A 21,294-nucleotide genomic window follows, 5' to 3' on the forward strand; every position below is an offset into this window, starting at 1 on the left:
TCCCATTAGGGTTAGGGCTAGGGTTAGGGCTAGGGTTAGGGTTAGGGCTAGGGCTAGGGTTAGGGCTAGGGTTGGGGCTACAGTTAGGGTTGGGGCTAAAGTTAGGGTTAGGGTTTGGATTACATTTGCGGTTGGGAATAGGGTTGGGATTAGGGTTAGGGGTGTGTCTGGGTTAGAGGTGTGGTTAGGGTTACCATTGGGATTAGGGTTAGGGGTGTGTTTGGATTAGGGTTTCAGTTATAATTGGGGGGTTTCCACTGTTTAGGCACATCAGGGGGATCTCCAAACGCGACATGGCGACCGATCTCAATTCCATCCAATTCTGCATTGAAAAAGTAAAACAGTGCTCCTTCCCTTCCGAGCTCTCCCGTGTGCCCAAACAGGAGTTTACCCCAACATATGGGGTATCAGCGTACTCAGGACAAATTGGGCAACAACTTTTGGGGTCCAATTTCTCCTGTTACCCTTGGGAAAATACAAAACTGGGGGTTAAAAAATAATTTTTGTGGGGAAAAAAAGATTTTTTTATTTTCACAGCTCTGCGTTATAAACTGTAGTGAAACACTTGGGGGCTCAAAGTTCTCACAACACATCTAGATAAGTTCGTGGGGGGGTCTAGTTTCCAATATGGGGTCACTTGTGGGGGTTTCTACTGTTTAGGTATATTAGGGGCTCTGCAAACACAATGTGACGCCTGCAGACCATTCCATCTAAGTCTGCATTCCAAATGGCACTCCTTCCCTTCTGAGCCCTCCCATGCGCCCAAACGCTGGTTCCCCCCCACATATGGGGTATCAACGCACTCAGGACAAATTGGACAACAACTTTTGGGGTCCAATTTCTCCTTTTACCCTCGAGAAAATACAAAACTGGGGGCTAAAAAATAATTTTGAGGGGAAATTTTTTTTTTTTTTATTTTCACGGCTCTGCATTATAAACTTCTGTGAAGCACTTGGTGGGTCAAAGTGCTCACCACACATCTAGATAAGTTCATTAGGGGGTCTACTTTCCAAAATGGTGTCACTTGTGGGGGGTTTCAATGTTTAGGCACATCAGTGGCTCTCCAAACGCAACATGGCGTCCCATCTCAATTCCAGTCAATTTTGCATTGAAAAGTCAAATGGCGCTCCTTCCCGAGCTCTGCCATGCGCCCAAACTGTGGTTAACCCCCACATATGGGGTATCAGCGTACTCAGGACAAATTGTACAACAACGTTTGGGGTCCATTTTCTCCTGTAACCCTTGGTAAAATAAAACAAATTGGAGCTGAAGTAAATTTTTTGTGAAAAAAAGTTAAATGTTCATTTTTATTTAAACATTCCAAAAAATCCTGTGAAGCACCTGAAGGGTTAATAAACTTCTTGAATGTGGTTTTGAGAACCTTGAGGGGTGCAGTTTTTAGAATGGTGTCACACTTGGGTATTTTCTATCATATAGACCCCTCAAAATGACTTCAAATGAGATGTGGTCCCTAAAATAAAAATGGTGTTGTAAAAATGAGAAATTGCTGGTCAACTTTTAACCCTTATAACTCCCTAACAAAAAAAAATTTTGGTTCCAAAATTGTGCTGATGTAAAGTAGACATGTGGGAAATGTTACTTATTAAGTATTTTGTGTGACATATCTCTGTGATTTAATTGCATAAAAATTCAAAGTTGGAAAATTGCAAAATTTTCAAAATTTTCGCCAAATTTCCATTTTTTTTTTCACAAATAAACGCAGGTAATATCAAAGAAATTTTACCACTATCATGAAGTACAATATGTCACGAGAAAACAATGTCAGAATCACCGGGATCCGTTGAAGCGTTCCAGAGTTATAACCTCATAAAGGGACAGTGGTCAGAATTGTAAAAATTGGCCCGGTCCATAACGTGCAAACCACCCTTGGGGGTAAAGGGGTTAAAGTGATTGAAGGCATTCTCAACTGCACAATAAATGGCAGCGATTGTTTCCGATTTTTGCACCTATACATGTATTACGTTAAAAAAAAAAAAAAACACTACAATTGTTACTCACATGAGATACAAATATCTCGCACAAGTGTTTCTAATAAGGTGGGGTAATAAAGGGATTTCTCGTATTGTGTGATCTTCTCCTTCAGCAGCTTGCCAAATTCTACAAAGTCCTCTCGTGATGATGGATTCATGGCATCAATCCCAGTAATACTGACTACACCTGTATGAACAGAAATAGGACATTGCATCATCGACTAACATGTGAACGGTAACAGTTACTAAGGGCACTTTCATATTGCGCTTTTTTGCACGTGTGGGCGTCCAAGACCCCCCCCACCCCCCCGAGTAACCACTTCCAGTAGGCATATACACCCGAAAATTATGCATGGCATGTACACGGTCAGTACCAATATAGTCTATGGCCCTGTTGGTGCAAATGCTTGAATCTTTTTTGCATATTCAGACACGAGCACCAGTGGGACCCAAGAACGTGCAAAAAAGAAAGAAAAAAAAAAGAAAAAAAAAAAAAGGTGAAAGTGCCCATAGTAACTTTGGGCTGAAAAGTGAAGCGTTTTTTTTTGGGGTTTAATCATTCCCTGAATTCCCCTTTCATTCTCTACAAAGCCAAAATGCCTCACCAAAAGCTTCTTTTGCCAATTCTAGATCCGCATCTTCTTGCAATTTTTTTAGCCGAAGTTTCTCAGACATTTGCTCCTCTGGTGATAAGTTTACAGGTTCTTCATTCTCCTCTAACTGTATAGCAAAAGTTCTCACAATCAGTGAGCAATCAACATAGTGCATCCACATCACATAGAAGGGCTCACCATTACTTACCCGCTTTTTAATTTCTTCTTGTTTATTTTTAGAAAGTTTCTCTTTCGCTTTAATTTTTTCCAGCAATTTTTTCTTGTCAGGTACTTTCTGTTCTACTGGGGTAGGTATAAAGAAAAATCTGCTTTACTACACAAGTCCCGAGCAAGCAAATTTTTAATCTTTCTATAGCTAAAACAGAAAGCATTTACCATATTTTGCGGTTTATAAGATGAACCGGATTATAAGACTCACCCCACATTTTCAGGAGAAAAACAGGAATTTTTTTTTTTTTTTTTTTTTTTTTATAAAATTGTGGTGCTTCTTACACTCCATGCGACTTATTGCTTACCGCAGGTGGTGGCTGCGGTGAAGCGGGGTTCCAATAACGCTGCTGCCAGAGGTAGGAATGGGGTGATGATGCGGACCCCAGACTGGGAGAAAGTGGTGTTCGGATGTGCGCCGAGATCATGCTCTGCCCCGGCAGCCATTTTCCTGGAGTCCAGCGAAATGTAAACCATGGAAGTGTGGGGGTCCCGGGCTTTCACAAAATGTCAGCGGGGCCCCCGCACCACTGAACACCCGCAGCGTCGCACCTCCAAGCACCCCCTCATCCCAGCCTGCAGCAACGCGCCACTCTCGCCCCCTCCAGCAACTACCCTGCTCCACCACGGCCGGTAGGTATATTCAAATTATAAGATGCACCCCCACTTTCCCCCCAAAATTTTTGGGGTAAAAAAAAAAAAAAAAAAAATTGAGTCTTAGAATCCAAAAAATATGGTACATCAAGTAATTCACATTCCATTAACATATAGGAGATCAGAAAATCAGTTGTGGGAAGATTGACACCAAATTTTTTTTTTTTTAATAGTATCTCATACATTTAAGCTAACTATTCACAAAGGTGCATGAATTTGACAGCAAAGATTTTTGTGTACTCTGCAGTATACACCCCTGGACGGCGTCAGCCTTCTCCAGTTTTGTGCAAAAGCAGTAGGAGGAACGTAACATGAACAACAACCATGCCTATAAGAAGGCAACTATGTACAAGCTCAATATGAGAACTCAACAGTAACAACGGCCCGGAAGGGCAACAGGGTGGGAGCTGTGTCCCCCAATTAGAGGCTAAGAAAGATTTTACGGTGAGTACACAAAAATCTCCTTTACTCTGTCGCCTCATTGGGGGACACAGGGCCATGGGAGTCCCAAAGCAGTCCCTGGGTGGGAAGCAATGAACGAATATTGTGCAGACAGGCCCCTACACTTGGGGCACCGCCGCCTGCAGAACACATCTACTCAGGCTCGTGTCCGCTGAGGACTGGGTATGAACCCTGTAGTGTTTAGTAAACATGTGTAGGCTAGTCCAAGTGGCCGCCTTACACACTTGTTGTGCCGAAGCCTGGTGCCGAATTGGAGGCCCTACCGCCCGTGTAAAGTGTGCCGTAATACCGGCTGGAAGAGGAGAATCCTTAAGGCGGTAGGCCTCTTGTATGGTGGATTTGATCCACCTGGCAAGGGTAGCTTTGGAAACTGGCAGACCCTTGCTGCCGCCTTCCGGAAGGAAAAGAGAATCAGACCTCCGGAAGGACGCAGTCCTATGTACGCAATGCCCTGACAAGGTCACGCATATGCATAGCCTTTTCCACTCTATGAACCGGGACTGGACAAAGGGATGGCAGTGAAATTTCCTCATTGAGGTGGAAGTTGGACACAACTTCCGGAAGGAAGGATGGGACCGTACGGAGAACTACCTTGTGCTGGTGAAAAAGCCAGGAAGGGCCGTCTGCAGGAGAGTGCTGTCAGTTCAGACACCCTGCGTAGCGAGGTGATTGCCACCAGGGGAAAGAAAAAAACCACCACCTTCTGGGAGAGAAGGCGGAGCGAGAACTCCTTAAGGTGTTCGAAGGGTGGTTCCTGCAATGCTGTCAGGACCAGGTTGAGGTCCCACGTTTCTAGTGGTCGTCTGTAGGGGAGAGCCAATCGGGAAACCCCCTGAAGGAAAGTCCTTACTTGTGACTTGGTAGCAATGCACCTTTGAAAAAGCACTGAGAGGGCAGACACCTGACTCTTAAGCGAGCCCAGGGACAGCTTGGCCTCCAGACCCGATTGGAGAAAACCAAGTACTTTGGGTAGGGAATCACCAGGTAATGAGAACTTTCCAGGTACGGTAATAGATCTTGGCAGAGGCTGGTGTCCGTGCCCTGCTCATGGTCCTAATGACGTCCGTCGAGAGCCCTGCCTGGGTTAGAACCCAGGTTTCAATGGCCACACCTTCAAATTGAGAGCCCCTGAGTTCTGGTGGTAGAACGGGCCTTGTGACAGAAGTTTCGGGCGGTCGGGGAGGCGCCAGGGGGCGTCTGCTGTAAGTTGTACGATGTTGGCGTACCATGTACATCTGGGCCAGTCCGGTGCGATTAGGATGGTTGGAACTCCCTCTTGCTTGATCTTCCTCACCACTCTGGATATCAGGGGGAGAGGTGGAAAAATGTACAGAAGCTGGAACTGGGTCCAGTCCTGAACCAGAGCGTCTGCTCCGAGCGACCGCAGATCGTGTGTTCTGGCCATGAAGTTGGAGACCTTGGCATTGAAGTGGGATGCCATTAGGTCCACATCCGGGGTCTCCCAGTGATGGCAGATCTGGAGAATTTTTTTTTGCGGGGGGGGTGGGGGGGGGTGTTAGTGGTGGAATGGAGAGACCACTCTCCCGAGTTTATTCTTTGTCATCTGAACCTTCCATTGACCTGTGAGAAAGGATTTCCCCTTTGCTAGAGAGGTTGGCTTGAGCCACCAGTGCAGGAACGTCCTGGATTACGACGTTAGCTGGAATTCCCTGTCAAGAGAAAAAGGATTCCTGTCCCAGGACATGTGAATGGCTAGTTGGAGAGGCCTGAGGTGAAACTGGGCAAATGGGACCGCTTCTATGCTGCCCCCATCCAGCCGAGGACTCTCATAGCAAACCGGAGAGATCGAGGAGGTTTGCAGAGGAGGGTGCGAACTCCTAGGCGGAGAGCCAGTGCCTTGCCCTTGGGAAGGAGCACTAGATCCCTGGAGGTGTTGAATAGCATTCCCAGGAAGGTCTGAGTGACTCGGGGTTGGTGATGACCTTTGTAGGTTGACTAACCAGACCATGCGACTCAAAGTGTTGGTTGTGATTGAGGCGCTGAGCTCGCAGTCCTTGAAGGTGGGAGCCTTGATGAGTAGATCGTCCAGGTATGGAACGACTAACTATGCCTCTGGAGTGTAGGACGTCCAATGTGGCTGCCATGACCTTGGCAAACACCCTGAGAAAACTGATGAGCAGGTGCAATCGGTATATGCAGGTATGTGTCATGTATGTCTATGAAGGCGAGATATTCTCCCTTCTCCATGGACGCAATGATGGACCGAAGAGACTCCATGCGGAAGTGACGGACCTGTACATATTTGAGTTGTTTTAGGTACAGTATGGGCCGTACGCTGCCTCCTTTCTTGGGGACTACGAATAGATTGGAGTATAACTGAGGCGCCCGGCCACGGAAATCGGTACTATGACTCCTGCTTGAAGAAGCGAGGAAACCGCTTGGTGGAAGGCACGAGCATTGGCTGGCGGTTTTGGGGAAAGACACTAATTCCCTGACCCACCTGTCTTCTGTAATAGGCATCCAGACTTGCTGAATGAGCAAAATCGGCCGCCTACGGATGGGATGTGTTCCGGAGTCCGTGAGTCATGAGGAGGAGACAGTCTGAGGTTTTCCTCCTTTGGGCTTTGAGTGGCCTGCTCTTGCGCCCACCGTGAGTTGTCCCTGCGAGGGGAACGTTTATGATTTTGTGCTGGACGCAAGACGGACCAGCCCGAAGAATTCCGAAGGGATCGGAGTCGGGTTTGGTTACACACTTGTAAGTGTGTTTAGGTTTCAGTTGAGGGATAGAGGTACTCTTACCCCCGGTGGAGTTGGATATCATTGCATCCAACTTTTCACCGAAGAGTCGTTCACTGAGATACAGGAGGTGCGTGAGGGACTTTAAGGCTGCGTCCGCTTTCCATTCCGCAGCCAGAGGATATGCCGAATCGTGATGGTGTTTGATGCTATCCCCACTATGCCCCTTGCTGAATCCAGAGCTGCATGAAGCATGTAATCTGCTACAACTGCTATTTGAACCGCTTGGTCCGACAGCTCAGGAGCATATGCTTGGAGGCCAGCTTGTAAATTTTTGGCCTAAGCCAGGATGGCTGCCAAGCTAAAGCGAATGCGGGAGCCAGGGAGGCCCCTGCCGCCTCGAAAACTGAACGAGCCATGCGTTCTACCTGCCGGTCTGCTGCGTCCCTGAGGGTTGAGCTATTTGGCAGTGAAAGGAGGGTCTGTGCTGCTAGTCTAGAAACTGGGGGGTCCACTTCGGGTGGATCTGTCCATTTCTTCGTGTCCTTCTGTGAGAACAGGTACCATGCATCCAGATATTTGCAATTAGCAATTTTTTTCTCAGGCTGTGAGCTGCTTTTTAAGGATCGCCTTAATTTCTGGGTGGTTAGAGAAAACCTTAGGCGGCTTCAGAGCTCCTTCAAAGGAAGTCTTGTGTTCTGGGGCCTCTGGTGGCAGATCAGAAGTGTCCAGCACCCAATGGATGGAAGAGATTAAGTCCTCAACTATCGCTGTATTGCTAGGGGGGATTGGGATCAGGGACCCCTCCGTTTCCTTGTCTGAGTCGGAGTCACAGATGCCTTCCGAATCCTGTGTATCACTGAGGCGTCCCCTGCTGGGTGAGCTGGGGAGGGGGCCTTCTCTGGTCGGGGATTGCGGAGATCTGCATTGTCTGCCCTTGGAAGTGGACAGTCTAGATGACCTAGAACTACGGTGTATCTCCCTAGAAGGGGATGATCGTGTGGTATGGGATAACGCAGGTGGGCTGACCTATGGGTCCGCTTGCGTCCTGACCTAGATGTGGATGTGCCAGGGTCGTCCTGTTCCTGAGTAAAGCTCTCCCTTGCTGGGTAACGGTCATAGCCGAGGCATGACTCGGCAGAGCCTGAAGCAATGTGGAGGTTTGGTTATCTATAGACTGCGTCATAGATTGCGACCTCTGAGTGCCCCCTTCCGGCGTGGCATTAGACACCGAAGCATTGGCAGGGGGTTCTTGGGGCTCTGATGCAGTAGTCTGGATGCAGTCCTGGCAGTGTACGTGCTGCCACTGGAGAGCGGTCCTGCAGGATGTGCAGAATGCATAATAGAAGTCCTGCCCGGTTTTCTTGGACCTTGAGACCAGCATGGTGCACAGAGTGCAGAAGGGCTGGCTATGCAGAGGAACCCATAGGGGAGCTTTATAGGGAATATGGATTCACAGCTGAGTAAGAAACCCAGCTGTGATCTGACCCCACCAGTGTGCTCCTAGGTCCAGCGCCAAAGATCCACAGTCCTGTGCCCCCCGGAGACTGGCTGGCCTATGTCCTGGTCCTACAGACCGGGAGGTGCATGGTTAATTCCTGCAGCAGAAATGGCCGCCGAGAAGAGGAAGGTGGAGAAGGGGGTGGAAAGCTGAAAAAGGCAGCGAAGCCGTGTAAAAACACACCCTTTCTGTCTCGATTCACCCCCTCTATGACACTGTAGAGTGGCATTTGTCGTCCGGGGGGGCGGAGCAGAGGCTTCAACAAGGCTGAAGCCGCGACCTAAATTAGATGCCCAATTCCCAGAAAGACTCCAGGCCGGTGCGGAAGTCTGGAAGGGGGTCGGGTCTGAACCCGACCCCCCGGATTTAAAGGCAGGATAGCGGTGGGGCTATAAGCGGTAGGGGGGGCCCTGTAAGGGGTCCCCCTGAGGCAGTATAGCTGATGCTTCCGCAGAGACAGGGGCACAGGGAGCCCTATGTCTCTATTGTGCCATGCCTGCCTGCACTCCCCCCGGCCCCGACAGGAGCCCGCAGCTGGGCTGGGGTCCCTGGATGCAGGTGCAGTGTGCTGGCCCATGCTGGGAGCTGCAGAATGCTGCCTGTACAGGCCCTACCTGAGGCGTCTCAACCTAATGCCCCCAGAGGGGGATTAGAGAGGGTGCTGCTGTCACCTTCAGGGGGCTTTATCCTCGCCCTCAGCCCAGAAACCAAAAGGAATTGGGAAAGAGGGGGTGTCTCGACTTCGAACCAGCACCCGAGGGATTGGGGAAGGAGCGACATGGGGAAAAACCCATCTCGACTTCAACTGGGCACCTCATAGTAGTGGGCCGAGGTAGGAGCCATGCCGGGAGTCTCACAGGAGACTCACTTTTCATCTGTAATCAGTCGGAAAAACACGAAGTAAAAAATCTTAGGTGTGCCTCCTATGCAACACTAAGCAAAAACTGGAGAAGGCTGACGCCATCCAGGGGTGTATACTACAGAGGAGGAGCCACGGTTAATCTTTTTCAGATTATGTATAGTGTCGCCTCCTAGTAGACAGCAGCATAACACCCATGGTTCTGTGTCCCCCAATGAGGCGACAGTAATAGTGCAAGCATTTCAGAATAAATTAAACTCGATCATGCTGCAATACAAGAGTTAAACCATGTACAACTAGTGATGAGTGAGTATACTCGTTGCTCGGGTTTTCCAGAGCACGCTCAGGTGACCTCTGAGTATTTGTAAGTGTTCGGATATTTAGTTTTCCGTGCCGCAGCTGAATCATTTACAGCTACTAGCCTACTTGATTACATGTGTGGATTCCCTAGCAACCAGGCAACCCCCACATGTACTCAGCCTGGCTAGTAGCTGTAAATCATTCTGCTGGGGCGATGAAAACTAAACTCCGAGCAGTCAAATACTCGGAGGTCACCCGAGCAACGAGTACACTCGCTCATCACTATGTACATCGTATGGTCTACACCTCTGTCTGATGAAGGGCTGCTCTCTATACTTACAGCATGTGATCCTGGTACTTAAAGGGAACCTGTCACCCCCAAAATCGATGGTGAGGTAAGCTCACCGTCATCAGGGGCTTATCTACAGCATTCTGTAATGCTGTAGATAAGCCCCCGATGTAACCTGAAAGATGAGAAAAAGGTTAGATTATACTCACCCAGGGGCGGTCCCGCTGTGGTCCGGTCAAATGGGTGTCTCAGGTCCGCTCCAGCGCCTCCCATCTTCATTCCATGACGTCCTCTTCTGGTCTTCACGTCGCGGCTCCAGCGCAGGCTTACTTTGTCTGTCCTGTTGAGGGCAGATCAAAGTTCTGCAGTGAGCAGGCGCTGGGCCTCTGACCTTTCAGGCGCCTGCTTACTGCAGTACTTTGTTCTGCCCTCAACAGGGCAGACAAAGTACGCCTGCGCCGGAGCCGCGACCAGAAGAGGACGTCATGGAATGAAGGCGCCGGAGCGGACCCGAGACACCCATCGGAGCAGGACCGCCCCTGGGTGAGTATAATCTAACCTCTCTTTCAGGTAACATCGGCGGCTTATCTACAGCATTACAGAATGCTGAAGACAAGCCCCTGATGACGGTGAGCTTACCTCACCATCGATTTCTGGGGTGACAGGTTCCCTTTAAATCAAGGCAGTGGCCTGAGTTACTGAAAGACTAATGTCAGGCATCAGAGAAGAAATAAAGAAAACTCTAAAACCTGGAGTCCAGCATTTTTCTAAGTTAGAGGCAGTGGTCACACAAGTGATCATGGATCAATGCACATATAGACAGCTGCTGGGTCCAAAAAAATAAAAGATTATTTAAAATTTTATAAGCACTACATGGACTGCTGCTGGAAGATCGCCTTGCTCACTTGTGAAACGCTGTCGTGCCAGAGTCTAATAACTGCACAGATTTGTGCCAGAAACTGACCCTTCTATACTAAATCATAAATACCTACAGATACTGGATCATAGCACTTTTGCGTGGCTTTCATACATTTCTTACCTATTTTCTCAGGTTCTTGTTTATTTTCTGCTTCCTCCTCATCATCCCAATTATCCTACATTAAAAGATTTAGAACGTTAATGCTCTTTGATCAGCAGCCTGGTTCAGTATCTTAGAAAATTTTGGTATGTTCACATGCAGATTTGTAGCAGAAAATTCTGCAGTCATCTTATTCAATTAAGTGGGAGATCCAGAGCCCACACAGATACAACAGGACAATTTTTTTTTTCCTCAAATTATATCCTTTGAATTGCACATGCATATTTAATTTTTTCTTTTTTAATTACACCCCTGCATTAACAAGGGCAGAATCTTTCCCCCTTCATGTAGCTTGTTTTTCTGTAGAGTTTTTTTTTTTTTTTTTTTTTTTTTTTAGAACTAGGACTGGATGAAGAATTACCAGCAGTTCCCATTTCCACACTCATTGGTCCCAGTTGTTGACACACAACGCAAAATCCAGCCAACACCAGTGGAGGCAGTCAATCACTGAGTACACATTACCAATTTGTGTTGCACTGGGACCAGGAACGTCAGGACAGTGAGCACTTTATATATAATTGTCTAACTGGGGTCACTTCCGTCTGGCTGTCCTTCTGTCACGGTTATTCATTCGCTGATTGGTCTCGCCAGCTGCCTGTCATGGCTGCCGCGACCAATCAGCGACGGGCACCGTCCGGTAGAAAATGGCCGCTCCTTACTCCCCGCAGTCAGTGCCTGTCGCCTGCATACTCCGTTACCGCCGCTATTAACCCTGTGTGTCCCCAACTTTTTACCATTGACGCTGCCTATGCAGCATCAATAGTAAAAAATGTAATGTTAAAAATAAAAACCTGCTATACTCACCCTCCGTAGTCGCTCGCGCCGGCTTCCATCTTCCGTTGCAGGTTCCGGTGGCAAAGATGGTATGGGAGAAGGACCTGCCATGACGTCACGGTCATGTGACTGCGACGTCATCACAGGCCCTGCGCTCATACCAACCCTGGGACCGGAAGCTACCGTGGACTACAAGGGGCCCTCGGAAAGGTGAGTATATGTTAATTTTTTTTTTTAACCTGTGACAAACCTGGCTGGGCAATATACTACGTGGACATGCATATTCTAGAATACCCGATGCGTTAGAATCAGGCCACCATCTAGTTTCAAAATAAAAGGGGTTGTCCAGTAGATAAATGCATGAGAGCAGTTTACCCCCCAATCACACTAGCTCCACCCCTCCCCCACCTAGAGCACTTGATTTTACCATCTATTCCACAATACAGTTACCCCTTAAAGCAAGCCTGTCAGCAGGATTTTGATAACCAAACTACAGGCATTGTCAGGTTGGCGCTATTATACGGATTAAAATTATACGTGGAGTGAAGAAATCCTTGTGTAATCAGTGTTAGAAGTTTTTAATTAATGAGAGGCCGTGCTCTGGGGTGGAACTGTAGGCAGTTTTATCTTCCTGCTCTAAGCCAGAGAAAGCAAGAAAAGACCAAGGAAAGACTCTGTCCACAGGCTGCCCCGAAGCACAAACATGTGCCTCATCATAGAAACACAGCCTGACCGCTTCAAATTTTTGAAAAAATGTTTAATAAATCTAATTTATAAAAAAAAAAAAAAAAAGTGTAGACAATTCACCCTTTCCAGATGATCATGAAAATTAAAGTCCTCGGAAGAGATCCACATGTGTGGAGGGGTCTCAAATGACAGTGGAAAAACCCCTTTAAGCGACCCAATTTTTGACCTGATCTAGTGTTTCCCCTAGTCTTTACATTTTATAATGTTGGCATACGCAAGTTGTGCAAGTCATAAAATGTATTTAGTAGTCCATGGATGTATGCTATAGTCTGAAGCGTTATTTTATACACAGGCCAGGTGTCACATTGATAAGTGGTATCCTTGCGTTTCCCCTTCTGTAACACTCAGCACCTTTTTTGTGACCTTTGGTAAGCACTGTCATAAAGATCAACTCCCCCATGTTCTTGTAATACCCCAGTACAGAGTCTGGTTTGGTGACCTCTGTAGAGGTATCTCATACAGTGGTGGGGATGCTGCCGTCACCATGTATGGCGGTCAAGGGAAGGATATCCCTCTTGTCCATGACCACCAGCATGTTGTAAACACACTGGGCTCTGCCCTCACCCCTTTCTGAGCAGTTGCCATTTATGATTTTTGCGGACAGTGCCACATGCTGCGGTAGTTCGCGCAAAGAGGGACTTGACGAGTGGGATGCCGATGTAAAAGTTATCTACATGAGAAAATTGATCCAGCAGTGTTTGCACCAATCCCACACAATTTCCCCACTCCCTCCCAGAAAATGCCTTCCCTTCATCAACCCTAAATTTGTGGGTGTACCCTGAGGTACTCAGTTTGCGGAGCTTAATTCTGTACCTGGCCCTCTTACTGGGCAGGTATTGTCAGAATTTGAGCCTCCCCTTGAAATGTATTAGGGACTCATCCATGCAAATGTCTCTTTGGAGAACTACACCTCAGCAACCTTGTTGCCAAGTGCTCAATGACTGGCCGAACATTGAGGCTATGTGCACACGTTGAGGATTTGACGCTGCGAATCTACAGCAGTTTTCCATGCGTTGTACAGTACCATGTAAATGTATGGAAAACAAAATCCGCAGTGCACATGCTGCTGAAAAACGCGGAACTGCAGCGGTGTTTTTTCCGCAGCATGTCAATTCTTTGTGCAGATTCCGCAGCGGTTTACACCTGCTCCTCAATAGGAATCCGCACAAACACCACGGTAAATCAGCGGCAAGTCAGCGGGTAATCTGCAGTGCGGTTTACCTGCGGATTTTGCAAAAACAGTGGGGGGGGGGGGGAGAATCAGCAACATGTGCACATAACCCCCCAACTTTTAAGGCTATGTCGAGGAGGACATTGTGCATGATAATTGTAATGCAAACATTTTTGGAATGCCTCAAATTATTTATGGGTCATGGCCATAGAAGAACAGTGGAGTGCTGTATGAAATACCAACACTCCAATATTGTGAAGGTTCTAGCTTCTTCACTATCTCCATGTGAAGGATCAGGCCCAAAAAGTCATTTCTACTGAGTGTACCGAAGTCCAGTTGGAAAACAATGAAGGGAGGTTTTGTGCCAAAATTTGTTTCGGCCACCGCGAGGTTTACAAAAGCTTCAGAGAAGGTATATTTCTATGCGGCCAGTGGTGTCAAATTTGATTCTTGATTGCATTACAAAGTCAGTAACCAGTGACTCAATCTACAAGGGGCGAGGTCCATATGGGGTCAGGAACTGGTTCATTTTCTGAGCTGGGACATCTATGTGGCGGTTTGGTATCCCTTGAAGGGGGGGGGGGGGGGGGGGGGAGGGGGTGAGGGGGAAAAAAAACCAAAACAAAACCATAAGCAACAACATTTTACAAGCCTAATGAATTCATCTAAGAGTGCAGGGAGCATGTTAACACACCACAGGTGCCTTACAGAATTTTGTACCATTGGGCAGTGAATAAATAATTACATTTTTAACAACTAAAATGCTTTTTTAACCTTAAGTTTTTAAGGGCTAAAAAGGTCTCCCAATTGCGCCAATACCCTACATGTAATCAGGAAATACTTTTGAGGTACAGTGGAAAGCTCAGAACAGAAGGAGCACCATATTATAGTGCATATTTTATGCTTCTGGTTTGCAGGTGCCATACCCCACTGGGAGAGCCTCTGAGGTGCAAGATCAGCCCCCCCATAAGTGACCCCATTTTACAAACTACACACCTCAAACAAATTAACCCCTTCATGACCGGGGGATTTTTCGTTTTTCCGTGTTCGTTTTTCGCTCCCCTCCTTCCCAGAGCCATAACTTTTTTATTTTTCCGTCAATTTGGCCATGTGAGGGCTTATTTTTTGCGGGACGAGTTGTACTTTTGAACGACATCATTGGTTTTAGCATGTCGTGTACTAGAAAACGGGAAAAAAAATTCCAAGTGCGGTGAAATTGCAAAAAAAGTGCAATCCCACATTGGTTTTTTGTTTGGCTTTTTTGCTAGGTTCACTAAATGCTAAAAATGACCTGCCATTATGATTCTCCAGGTCAGTACGAGTTCGTAGACACCCAACATGACTAGGTTATTTTTTTATCTAAGTGGTGAAAAAAAATTCCAAACTTTGCTAAAAAAAAAAAAAAAAAAAAAAAAAAATTGCGCCATTTTCCGATACTCGTAGCGTCTCCATTTTTCGTGATCTGGGGTCGGTTGAGGGCTTATTTTTTGCGTGCCGAGATGACTTTTTAATGATAGCATTTCGGTGCAGATACGTTCTTTTGATCGCCCGTTATTGCATTTTAATGCAATGTCGCGGCGACCAAAAAAACGTAATTCTGGCGTTTCGAGTTTTTTTCCCGCTACGCTGTTTAGCGATCAGGTTAATACTTTTTTTTTATTTGATAGATCGGGCGATTCTGAGCGCGGCGATACCAAATATGCGTAGATTTGATATTTTTTTTATTGATTTATTTTGATTGGGGCGAAAGGGGGGTGATTTAAACTTTTATGTTTTTTTTAAACTTTTATTTTTAACTTTTGCCATGCTTCAATAGCCTCCATGAGAGGCTAGAAGCAGGCACAGCACGATTGCCTCTGCTACATAGCAGCGATCTGCTGATCGCTGCTATGTAGCAGAATTGCACGTGTGCTGTGAGCGCCGACCACAGGGTGGCGCTCACAGCGACGGGCAATCAGTAACCATAGAGGTCTCAAGGACCTCTATGGTTACAATATACAAGCATCGCCGACCCCCGATCATGTGACGGGGGTCGGCGATGACGTCATTTCCGGCCGCCCGGCCGGAAGCGGTAGTTAAATGCCGCTGTCTGCGTTTGACAGCGGCATTTAACTAGTTAATAGGTGCGGGCAGATCGCGATTCTGCCCGCGCCTATTACGGGCACATGTCAGCTGTTCAAAACAGCTGACATGTCCGGGCTTTGGTGCGGGCTCACCGCGGAGCCCTGCATCAAAGCAGGGGAGCCGGCATCGGACGGTATAGTACGTCCGATGCCGGTAAGGGGTTAAATACCATCAGGCAAAGAAGAAAACAAAAATGTTGTTTAAAGCCCCAAATTTTACATTTTCACATGGGGAAATGGGCAAAAGTGGCACCAAAATTTGCCCCGCAATTTATGCTGAACGTGGCAATATCCCATAGGTGGCTGTACAGTACTGCTTAGCCACATGGAGAGTCATGGGAAAGAACACTATTTGACTATGTATATAGATTTGTTCTCCATGAGTCAGAGGAGCAGAATCCCCTCAAGGGACCCCATTTTGTGAGCCCTCGCGGGCAGGGTCCTCATTCCTCCTGTACCAGTTATGACTTGTATTGTTTAAGATTATTGTACTTGTTTTCATTATGTATACCCCTCCTCACATGTAAAGCGCCATGGAATAAATGGCGCTATAACAATAAATAATAATAATAATAATAATAATAATAATAATAATTTTGGAGATTACACCCCTGTAGGAATTTATCTGCAGGTGTAGTGATGATTTTGATCCCATGGGTATTTTTCAGAAACAAGCAGCAGTGGATATTGACAAGTGAAAATTACAAATCTGAGAAATCGGAGAAATACACCGGTAAATTAACTCTGCTCTTATTGCTACAGAAATGCCAAACATGTGGAGGCTAAATGTCATTTAGGCACACTGTGGGGCATTTGAAAATGCAGAATTCACTGGATTTATTTTGTGTGGGGGAGGCGGTGAGAGGAACCATAGCATTTCCAGAGCCTTTGTAGTACCGTGGAAGCCCCCCTATATTTCCATTGACAGGTGACAGGGACCCGAGTGGGGACTTGCTTTTTTTGTGGATTGAAGCTTTCATTGGGAACATTTTACATAGCATTTGGCATCACAGTTATCCAAAGCTCTACGTTGAGCACTTACATTGGGGTTTCCATCTAAATCTCTGAATGACCTAATTCAGATGAACCCCTCCCCCACCAGGGATCCATTCACCATAATGAAGCTGCAGAGATACTCTGTACTCTGTCTGCCCTGCCCTCTGTTCAGCATTGTCGTTTTCAGAACAACTGGTCAACCGCACTTTTATGCACGCTTATAAAGATGGACACAGCCAAATTACAGTTCAGACAGCATCCACAGTGCCTCCATCTGCCTAATTATAGTGAATCATGCGCTCAGCGCAGAATAAATGCGAGCCAAGCCTTCCTGCGATCTTTGGGTGGCAGAATGAACAAATAATCAGCAGGTTAAGAATTGGCTTTATTTTTTTTATTTTTTTTTACGCTGTTCCCAGTGCAGCGCAAGTGATTAGGCTACTTTCTTCAGATCAGGGAGATCACAGCGATACCAGAATTGTATAATTTTTTTTGGCTAAAAGACGATTTGAAAAATAAAGTTTTTGCACAGCCATATTTTGAGGGCTATATTTTTTCTATATTTCTGGCCGACAGTCAAGTGAGGAGGGCTTGTCTCTTGCTGGACGAGTTGACGTTTTTATTGGTACCATTTTCAGACATGACTTTTCGATCGCTTTCTAATCAGAATTTGAAGAGGTGACGTGAACAAGAAAGAAAAGATACAAATGTGGTATTGCTGTAATCGTACTGACCCAAAGAAATGGCTGTCTTATCATTTTTACCATATGGTGAATGGCATTAAAGAAAAAAAAAGTCCTGAATTGCTGTTTTTTTTTTTTATATTTTGGCGCTTTTACACAGTATTTTGTAGAAAAAAAAAACCCACTTGTCTTTGTCTAGCCGTATTCTGAGAGATAGAACTTATTTTTCCGCTGATGGACCTGTATGGAGGCTATTTTTTTTTGCAGGACAAGATGACGTTTTCAGCGATACCATTGACACTAGATTTTTTTATTGCGTTTTATTCAACTTTTTTTGGTTGCACGATGAAAAAGCATACATTTTTGCCACATTTTTCTACTTTTTCCACGGAGTCCACTGAAGGGGTTAACTAGTGTGACCTTTGTATAGATCAGGTTGTTCAAGACAAAGTGATACACAATAGGTCTTGTGGGTCAGCTTGCCGTACCCTTCTTACCCTGTGGTCTTTAGGACATCCTCAGCTTGCCATAGCAAAAATTAGGCTCTCACGATAGCTTTGAGGTGGGCGATCTGAATGAAGAGGGAGCTTCCTCACTGTTAAATGCTGCGATCATCATTGATTGTGGCATTCAGGGAGTTAAACGGCAGAGGACGGTGCTGGCATCGCTCCTGGCAGCGACAGCCAAGGCTCAGTTTTCACTTAAGCCAAAGCTCCAGACGGCGAAAGGGCATGCAGGGCTCCTGTGCCCGCATGATGCAAGTTTACATAGTTTTGTGGGAACCCCATCCTGACCATGACAAACTTACGTCAAATGTCATAAAAGGGTTAAACAGGCCAATGACTGATCTTGGACTGTCAGAATCGGATTGTTGCAAAGTTTCCATAATCTAAAAACATCCCCCTCCCACCATTTGGTTTACAATGCAAATTGCAGTCTTCAAACATTTCAGGCTGCATGATATGTCACAGTTGAGCAGCTGCGGCCATGGCAGGCTCACTGATAAACTGCACGGAAAAAGGTTTACATCCAAGATAACCAAGAAAAAGAGATATGATGTAGGTGGCAAAAACAAAGCTGAAGAGAATGCACCAATTCAGCCCAGTTTGTAGGAATGGCCATTGCTTATCATTTGTGGACTTCATTACTTAAGGTACCGTCACACTAGACGATATCGCTAGCGATCCGTGACGTTGCAGCGTCCTGGCTAGCGATATCGTCCAGTGTGACAGGCAGCAGCGATCAGGCCCCTGCTGTGATATCGCTGGTCGGGGAAGAAAGTCCAGAACTTTGTTTCGTCGCTGGATCTCCCGCTGAATTGGCGTGTGTGACGCTCTGCTTTCCGGCCGCTGTGCTCACAGCCAGTACAGAGAAGCAGAGCGCCGGGGACAGACAGCGGTAGGTAAGTATGTAGTGGTTGTTTTTTTTACTTTAACGATGGTAACCAGGGTAAACATCGGGTTACTAAGCGCGGCCCTGCGCTTAGTAACCCGATGTTTACCCTGGTTACCGGCATCGTTGGTCGCTGGAAAGCTGTCTGTGTGACAGCTCTCCAGCGACCAAACAGCGATCCGGATCGTTGTCGGTATCGCTGCAGCGTCGCTTAGTGTGACTGTACCTTTAGGCATTAGGGAGCTGAAAGAAATAATAGGCAACCGACACAGTTTTTCAAGCAACTGGTCAAAAGACCTTTGGGTCATTGATATGTACAGCAAGAAATAGTGTGGAGCTGTATCACTTGTCACTAACAATAGGCTGAAGTGTTGGCATTGTGCATTTAAGGCTTTATTGGTGAAGCACTGAGATACCGCACCTCTGGAGGAGATGCAATGTCACCCCTGCCAGAGACACTCTTCAGAACTCCAATAGGTCAGTGATGAGACTAGCTTATATCAACTTCTCCCCACCTTAACTTCGTCCTCTTCATCTTCTCCTTCCCAGCGATCCTTTACAGTCAATGGACCACCCTTTTGAGTAGGTTCTTCTGGTTCAAAGTCCTCTGCCTCTGTGAACACAAGAAAAAAAAAAAAAAAATCTATTAAAAAAGATAGAAGATGACCACTTAGCTCCACAATTTCCAGCCAATCAAGGGTGAGAAGACAACAAAACATTTGAGGGATTGTAAACCTTATGTGGTCACACATGGTCATTAGACCAGGACTTGTGTCAAAAAGCCATAATGATGGGCTCTAGAAGATCTCCGCATGGATTACACTGGGTCAGGGCTCCAGTGCGATGCAAAGCGCCAACAGCTGTAAAACCAGTCAAACGTTACAACAGATGACTGAGAAACATGCAGACCACAAGTTTTTATCTTTACATGTATGGAGAGCTCCAGAAAACAGTCACTGAGTGTTTAGGAGAATTCACTAGTTTTGCAGTTAAGTGATATTTCAGCATGGGTCAAAACTATTTTAGTGAGCAAATTGAGGAATTCACAATCTAAAAGGCCTTTTACCTTAACCCCTTAGTGACAGAGCCAATTTTGTCCTTAACCCCTTCATGACCTTGGGATTTTCCATTTTCCCGCTCCCCTCCTTCCCAGAGCCATAACTTTATTTTTCCCCATCAATATGGCCATGTGAGGACTTATTTTTTGCTAAACAAGTTGTACTTTTGAATGACATCATTGGTTTTAGCATGTCGTGTACTAGAAAACGGGGAAAAAAATCCAAGTGCGGTGAAATTGCAAAAAAAGTGCAATTCCACACTTGTTTTTTCTTTTTTACTAGGTTAGCTTAATGCTAAAACTGACCTGCAATTATGATTCTCCAGGTCATTATGAGTTAATAGACACCAAACACGTCTAGGTTCTCTTTTATCTAAGTGGTGAAAAAAAAATTTCCAGACTTTGCAAAAAAAAAAAAAAATAAAAAAATGCGCCATTTTCCGATACCCGTAGCGTCTCCATTTTTCATGATCTGGGGTCGGTTGAGGGCTTATTTTTTTGCATGCCGAGCTGGCGTTTTTAACCCCTTAATCCCAATGGACGTACTATCCCGTCAAAGGTGACCTGGGACTGACAATTCCCAGTGACGGGATAGTACGTCCAGCGAGATCAGCTGCGCTCACGGGGGAGGGGAACCCAGTGTGCCAGGGGTTAATACCGCCCCCGGCACATTAACCCCTGGCACACTGCGATCAAACATGATCGCAGTGTTCCGGCGGTATAGGGAAGCATCTTGCAGAGAGGGCTCCCAGCGTGCTTCCCTGAGACCCCTGGAGCAATGCGATATGATCGCGTTGCTCGAGGGTCTCTTACCTCCTCCTCCCTGCAGCAGGCCCGGATCCAAAATGGCCACGGGGCTGCATCCGGGTCCTGCAGGGAGGTGGCTTCACAGCGCCTGCTCAGAGCAGGCGCCGGGAAGCCTCCAGGAGTGCACATCAGATCGCTGATCTGACAGTGCACAGCAAAGTGTCAGATCAGCAATCTTACACTATAACATGATAGTCCTCAGAATAAAGCGATGCAAAAATAATTTTTCTTCTATAGTTTTTATCGTATAAAAGCGCCAAAACTTTTTTAAAAAAATGATATAAATGGGCATCGCTGTAATCGTACTGACCCGAAGAATAAAACTGCTTTATCCATTTTACCAAATGTGGAACGGTATAAACGCCTCCCCCAAAAGAAATTCATGAATAGCTGGTTTTTGGTCATTCTGCCTCACAAAAATCAGAATAAAAAGCGATCAAAAAATGTCACGTGCCTGAAAATGTTACCAATAAAAACGTCAACTCGTCCTGCAAAAAACAAGACCTCACATGACTCTGTGGACCCAAATATAGAAAAATTATAGCTCAAAATGTGGTAACGCAAAAAATATTTTTGCAATAAAAAGCGTCTCAGTGTGTGACGGCTGCCAATCATAAGAATCCGCAAAAAAAACCGCTATAAAAGTCAAACCCCCCCCTTCATCACCCCCTTAGTTAGGGAAAAATTAAAAAAAATGTATTTATTCCCATTTTCGGGCTAGGGCTATGGTTAGGGCTAGGACTAAAGTTAGGGTTGGGGCTAAAGTTAGGGTTTGGATTACATTTACGGTTGGGAATAGGGTTAGGGGTGTCAGGGTTAGGGGTGTGGTTAGGGTTACCGTTGGGATTAGGGTTAGGGGTGTGTTTGGATTAGGGTTTCAGTTATAATTGGG

At 46.3% G+C, this 21,294-nt stretch overlaps 1 protein-coding gene across 2 annotated transcripts in view; it reads right to left on the bottom strand.

Annotated features, from left to right (window-relative positions):
• Positions 1 to 21,294, bottom strand: part of EIF3J (eukaryotic translation initiation factor 3 subunit J) — a 39,191-nt gene that overhangs the window by 7,276 nt on the left and 10,621 nt on the right. Inside the window, exons 2-6 of one of the 2 annotated variants that reach the window (XM_069766459.1) lie at positions 19,054 to 19,151; positions 10,614 to 10,668; positions 2,793 to 2,887; positions 2,597 to 2,711; positions 2,020 to 2,178 (exon numbers count right to left, since the gene is read on the bottom strand). In XM_069766459.1, the coding sequence (XP_069622560.1) occupies positions 2,020 to 2,178; positions 2,597 to 2,711; positions 2,793 to 2,887; positions 10,614 to 10,668; positions 19,054 to 19,151 (522 nt within the window). The remainder of the gene's footprint in view (positions 1 to 2,019; positions 2,179 to 2,596; positions 2,712 to 2,792; positions 2,888 to 10,613; positions 10,669 to 19,053; positions 19,152 to 21,294) is intronic. The other variant, XM_069766460.1, reaches the window with a different exon arrangement.

Source organism: Ranitomeya imitator, chromosome 4 (assembly GCF_032444005.1).
Source record: "Ranitomeya imitator isolate aRanImi1 chromosome 4, aRanImi1.pri, whole genome shotgun sequence".
Taxonomy (NCBI): Eukaryota; Metazoa; Chordata; class Amphibia; order Anura; family Dendrobatidae; genus Ranitomeya; species Ranitomeya imitator.